The sequence below is a fragment of the Carassius gibelio genome, chromosome A6 (genome assembly GCF_023724105.1).
Source record: "Carassius gibelio isolate Cgi1373 ecotype wild population from Czech Republic chromosome A6, carGib1.2-hapl.c, whole genome shotgun sequence".
Classification (NCBI taxonomy): Eukaryota; Metazoa; Chordata; class Actinopteri; order Cypriniformes; family Cyprinidae; genus Carassius; species Carassius gibelio.
Window position 1 is genome coordinate 14,093,949 of NC_068376.1, and position 6,000 is coordinate 14,099,948.

At 35.5% G+C, this 6,000-nt stretch overlaps 1 protein-coding gene across 2 annotated transcripts in view; it reads left to right on the forward strand.

Annotated features, from left to right (window-relative positions):
- The window catches only part of LOC128016251 (endonuclease V), a 207,447-nt gene extending 201,822 nt beyond the window's left edge, over positions 1-5,625 (forward strand). Inside the window, exon 8 of one of the 2 annotated variants that reach the window (XM_052600768.1) lies at positions 4,945-5,625. In XM_052600768.1, coding sequence (XP_052456728.1) covers positions 4,945-5,010 — 66 coding nt within the window. In that variant the 3' untranslated portion in view covers positions 5,011-5,625. Of the gene's footprint in view, positions 1-367; positions 3,125-4,944 lie in introns of those variants that run through there. The other variant, XM_052600769.1, reaches the window with a different exon arrangement.
- The last annotated feature ends 375 nt before the right edge of the window (positions 5,626-6,000 follow it).

Here is a 6,000-nt window from a genome sequence, read left to right on the forward strand (position 1 = left end):
TTGAGCATCTAAAGAAAGTAATTATTTGTTATTAACTATGTGGATATGAATCATAAATCTTTTTTATTTTATGTATTAAGATTAATATGTATTAAGATTATTATGCACAGAGCATTTATATTATAATTTATATTAATTAATGTGCTAATTAGAAAGCAAATGAGTCTTTATTCATTGTACCTGTCTTTTTTTTCTTCTTTTTTTTTAAGAGAGAGAGCTTGTCTATGGTGGATCTTGTCAGCTCTATGGGGATGAAACCTTTTCCATGATATACACAAATTCTGTAATATTACTGAACCTGCTGCATTGTGCAGGTATAGATTCCATGCAGGCCTGCCTAAGATTCAGTCTTTCTTTCTTTGTACAGGCTGACATCCGTTCAAGAGAATACCTGCGTTGCCATGTCCTGGCCCCTGACATTACCTAGATGAACAGATGGAGAGAGAGGAGATAATGCTGTGATGCTTACATTGTATTAACAGTGTTAAATTTTCATTTAAACTGTTATTCTGGAATCCAGGAATTTACCATGCTAGTGGATTTGTAATAGACTTTTCTTTCTTTTTCCCCCCTTTTTTTAGACAGACTTTCTTTTTTCTGGATCTATAAAAAAGGATAATAGTACAAAAGTAGGGCTGGGCTATTTAGCTTCATGTTCCACTGTCACCATGATTTCATATAAATAAAAGATTGTAAGAACAGCACACTTTACCAAGCAGATCTATTAAGTGAGTTTTGGGTACATTATGACAATAATGTAGTGAATGGAGGGGGGAAAAGTAAAAGAAGAGAAAAATTTGCTAATGCACTTTTCCCCTTGATATTTGTAATCACCAGGATTCCTTACTACTTTACTTCATTTTTTTACTTCATTTTTTTTACATAATTTACTTCAGTTCTTTCCTATTTCAGTTTGTTGTATAGCCTATTCTGCACACTGCTGCATTTAGTTTAAATTTGCATATAAATTACTTTTCACATTGTAAATGTCCACTATAAATAAATAAAGATATAAATTAGTGGTGGGCCTTTATCGCCGTTAACGTGCTGCATTAACGCGAGACTCTTATCGGGTGATAAAAAAAATATCGCTGTTAATCTATTCTCAAAGTTGGTTTGGGAGCTGGGTCTATACTAAGCAAGCTATAATGACTTTCACCTTGATATTTTATATAACCGACTGGCGGAGGCCAGCCTAAAAAGATGCTCAAGACAGTTGACGGGCAACTGCTGCGCATCGTCACGAAAGCTTATCTTTTTCACATGTTTTTACACCTTACAGCTTATCGATTTAAACATTAAAGCATCCAAACACAAGACACGGAAAAGCTGAACAGAGTGCGCGTGCCGTGTTAGGTGCGCACGAGAGAGAGAGCCGCGTATCACGGACAGCGACACTGAACCGAGCTCTCTTCTGCGAAGTTCTTATCAAAGTCCCTCCTGCACCGGAACGAACAAATACAAATCGCAGTTTGAAACAAACAACAAGATGAAAGAGCCCAATTCAGTACTCGCTGTGTTCTGGTGTTCAGGGCTCACACAAAGAAAGGCGTCTCGAGACGCAAAAAATAAGCGCTTTCAAGTGTTTTGATCAAAACACTTGAACATCGAATTTGCTTATTTTTGCTCTAGTGCCGAAAAATACATCCGAAATATGTCAAAATATCCACCTTGGAAATTATGCTCGAAAAAACTGTCAGTTATTTCTTAAATGAAAGTAAACGTGATGTCTCTTAAAGGGACCGCACCTAATTTAGCTACTGGCTGCTGTAATGTTAATCCAAGAAAATGAAAATCACTCACTGCTCTTGACTACTTTGTATTTTTAACAGTCAAACCAAAAATTATTCAGACACCAGATATATTTTTTGATATATATAGCAAAACTGTAATAATGTGAGAAATGTTGAAGGTGTCTGAATAAATGCAGGTTTCATTGTATATTTCATTTTTACATTGAAGACTATCCAGTGCTTTTTACATTTAATTATTTAGTTTAATTATCTAGATTAATCTAGATTAATTTCAAGATCACAGTGAGATTAATCTAGATTAAAAAAAATTAATGCCCACCTCTAATATAAATATATTTAATTGGAATAATTTTAGCTTATTTGTTTTGTTTGATTTTTTCCTTCCGCCCACCTTGTAATTATACATAATTATGTTGTGTTTATATGAAAAGTGTCTGTTATTTTTGACATTTTGGTTGCCCTAATTTGGTTGATTATTTTAGGTTTACTTTGTTGAAACACATTAGTTCCATAAATCAGTTTTCTTTAAACTCTTTGCACTCAGGCTGGATATTTTTCAGGTTTTAACTTAATTATTTTTGTAATCATTTGAAAAGTAATTTTATTACAAAACTTATATTTATTTGCTTTTAATAGCATTTTAGGGCATAATGGAAATGTAATGGCACTGGTACAAGTAAATGAGGGGAATGAGATTTTACATTTACCAAAACAAAAAGGACTCGGAGGATATTTGCATTTGTCTTCATTCTCAAACAAACAACACCGTCTCTGCCCAACGTGCTTTCATAATAATTAATGATCACCTAAGGACCAACAATGCTCCTCCTTGACGGCTGTTTCCTGTGAAGGAGGAGAGTTTCTAAAAACCTAATTATGTCAGCATTAAGAGAAGTAATAACATGACTCGCAAACAGAGAACTAATCATAAACTAATCATGTAACGTCAATATCCTGAGTCGGTGTCCTGTCAGCCATGTTGTTATCCACTGAAAAGAATTGATGAAATCAGATTCAAGGTACAAGGACTCTGTATATCAAGAAGCATCTCACGATGTATGGAAACCGATGTATGAAAACACCTGCACAACCCTGCAGGAATAAGCAATAATTAATGGACCTCAACACAAAGGATCCATACAGCATGTCCCATGACTTGTGACTTGCTTGTGACTCTTTCTAGGAACTGAACTTTTCAATAAATAGTCTCAAAAGACAATCATTGAGAAATATAAAGGGTTAACTATATTCACAAATAATATGTTTTATGTCTTTTATATACTTGATGTGTTCAATGTAACTGGCGCTACTTTAACCAATGTTTTATAACCCCTTTTAGCAGATAGTGCTATTAAATGTTTGAAAGTTTAGTGCTGAACAAATGGTCACAATATTTGCAAGAATGAATGAAAAGATGGTATTTTGAATGATGCGTGTTGTACAACACTTTATAGAAGTTATTAACCTGTTAGCCAGCACACCTAGCACATTATGGGACTCGCAGCTGAAAGTGCCCTACCTAACTTAAAATTGTAACAGTTCCTTACTTCAGTGTGTTATACACATCATCTTGGTGTCTTTCGAAAGAAGATCCTTTGTGCTGTACTTTTTATCAACCAAAGTTGATTATGCTCAAAAATATGAAAAGTTATGGACACTGAAGTGCTTTGCATTTTTTTTTTTTTACCACACTGATTTTTTTTGTTGTTGTATTTTTATATTTTATATAAAATACATGAAATCAGTCCTGGAGCAATCTAGAAAAGTAATTAGTTGAAAGCACTGATCTATAATATAGAACTGGATTGCTCATGACATCATGAAAGTGAACCCACTCTGCCGCCATATTGGTAATCCCTAGTGTGAATAAACGTTCTATTGAATTAATAGGAAATTGTATGATTTTAATTAGAAAACATCACCTAACAAGTCAGCATTTATAAATCTGAAGTATTTCTGTACATTATTACAATTCAAACACCCTAGGCATGTAAACGGTTATTTTAAATGTCGTGAATTTCCCCTACTTATTAAAAAGCTATGTTCATTACAGTAGTGAGCATAATGAACATGATAAACATCAGACCGACATGACCTCAACATAAATAACAAAATACAAACTGCTCATTTTGAAATCTGGATTTATTCAGAGAAATAACTGACTATATACAGTACGGATTTAAAGACATAAACTTTATAAAGCTTTATTTCCAAGATAGTAAGTTAAGCTTTTCATGTATAGAGCAATATAAACAACATAATTGTATTATTCATTGTAATATATTCAAATCAATTTCTGATACTAATACGTTCATGTTTAATAATTCCTGAATAATTATGTTCATAAAGAAATAAGCCATTTTTTGTGTTTGATCAGTTACCTGTGTCGTCATGCGCAGCAGACACACCCACCTTAACAGTTTAAATGTATCACTTATCCTGCCGCAAAAGACCGTAAACACGGCATATAACATCTGAAGTAAACATTAATTTCCATACACGTAACATAAAAACTAGTCCCGTTTGACTGATTTGCTTCAAATCGAGTGATTTTAGGACAGCGGTTTGAATGTAACTCAATGGTGCTCTCTGCTGGTAGGGATTAGTAAGATGGCGAATCGAACACTTCCGGTGGCTTCACTGTCTGTTGGCAGTTTAGAACGAGATGGGCGATCCAGTCATATATATAGATCAGTGGTTGAAAGTCAAAGGTCTTATGAATTTCTATTTCAAGGGCCCTATCATACACCCAGCGCAATGCAACACAAAGCGCAGCTCAAGTGTGTTTGCTAGTTGAAGTCAAGTCAAGTCACCTTTATTTATATAGCGCTTTAAACAAAATACATTGTGTCAAAGCAACTGAACAACATTCCTTAGGAAAACAGTGTCAATAATGCAAAATGACAGTTAAAGGCAGTTCATCACTGAATTCAGTGATGTCATCTCTGTTCAGTTTAAAAAGTGTCTGTGCATGTATTTGCAATCAAGTCAACGATATCGCTGTAGATAAAGTGACCCCAACTAAGCAAGCCAGAGGCGACAGTGGCAAGGAACCAAAGTCAGCAAAGTCAGATTGTGCAGAAGAATCATCTGTTTCCTGTGGTCTTGTCCTGGTGGTCATCTGAGACAAGGTCTTTACAGGGGATCTGTATCTGGGGTTTTAGTTGTCCTGGTTTCCACTGTCTTTCAGGGATGTAGAGGTCCTTTCTTGGTGCCGATCCACCATCTGGTCTGGATACGTACTGGATCCACGTGACTGCAGTGTCCCTCTAAACTGGATACAGACTGGATCTTTTGGCCACGGTTACCTCGGAACAAGAGAGAAACAGACTAATATTAGCGTAGATGCCATTCTTATAATGATGTAGCAAGTACATCAGGTGTTATGGGAAGTGTTCCCGGTTCCAGTTTACCTAATTAATGCAGCCTAAAAATCCTTTAACGCATTTGGATATTAAAAGCATATTAGCATGTTATGTGTAAGCCAGGTTAAAGAGATGGGTCTTTAATCTAGATTTAAACTGCAAGAGTGTGTCTGCCTCCCAAAAAATGTTAGGTAGGTTATTCCAGAGATTAGGCTCCAAAGGATCTGCTGCCCGCAGTTGATTTTGATATTCTAGGTATTATTAAATTGCCTGATTTTTGAGAACGTAGCAGACGTAGAGGATTATAATGTAAAAGGAGCTCACTCAAATACTGAGGTGCTAACCCATTCAGGGCTTTATAAGTAATAAGCAATATTTTAAAATCTATATGATGTTTGATAGGTAGCCAGTGCAGTGTTGACAGGACCGGGCTAATATGGTCATACTTCCTGGTTCTAGTAAGAATGCTTGCTGCTGCATTTTGGACTAGCTGTAGTTTGTTTACTAAGCATGCAGTACAACCACCCAATAAAGCATTACAATAATCTAACCTTGAGGTCATAAATGCATGGATTAATATTTCTGCATTTGACATTGAGAGCATAGGTCGTAATTTATATATATTTTTTTGATGGAAAAATGCAGTTACAAATGCTAGAAACTAGGCTTTCTAAGTAAAGATTGTTGCGATCAAACCACTAGCACAGCACACCTAGGTTCCTAACTGATGATGAAGAATTGACAGAGCAGCCATTAAGTCTTAGACAGTGTTCTAGGTTATTACACTAAGTAGACATTCAAAAGGCCCTTTTTATCGCTGCACGTACCGCGGGCGGCGGTATAAAGTGCATTTGCAGCCTTTGACCGCTGAGTGGCGCTTC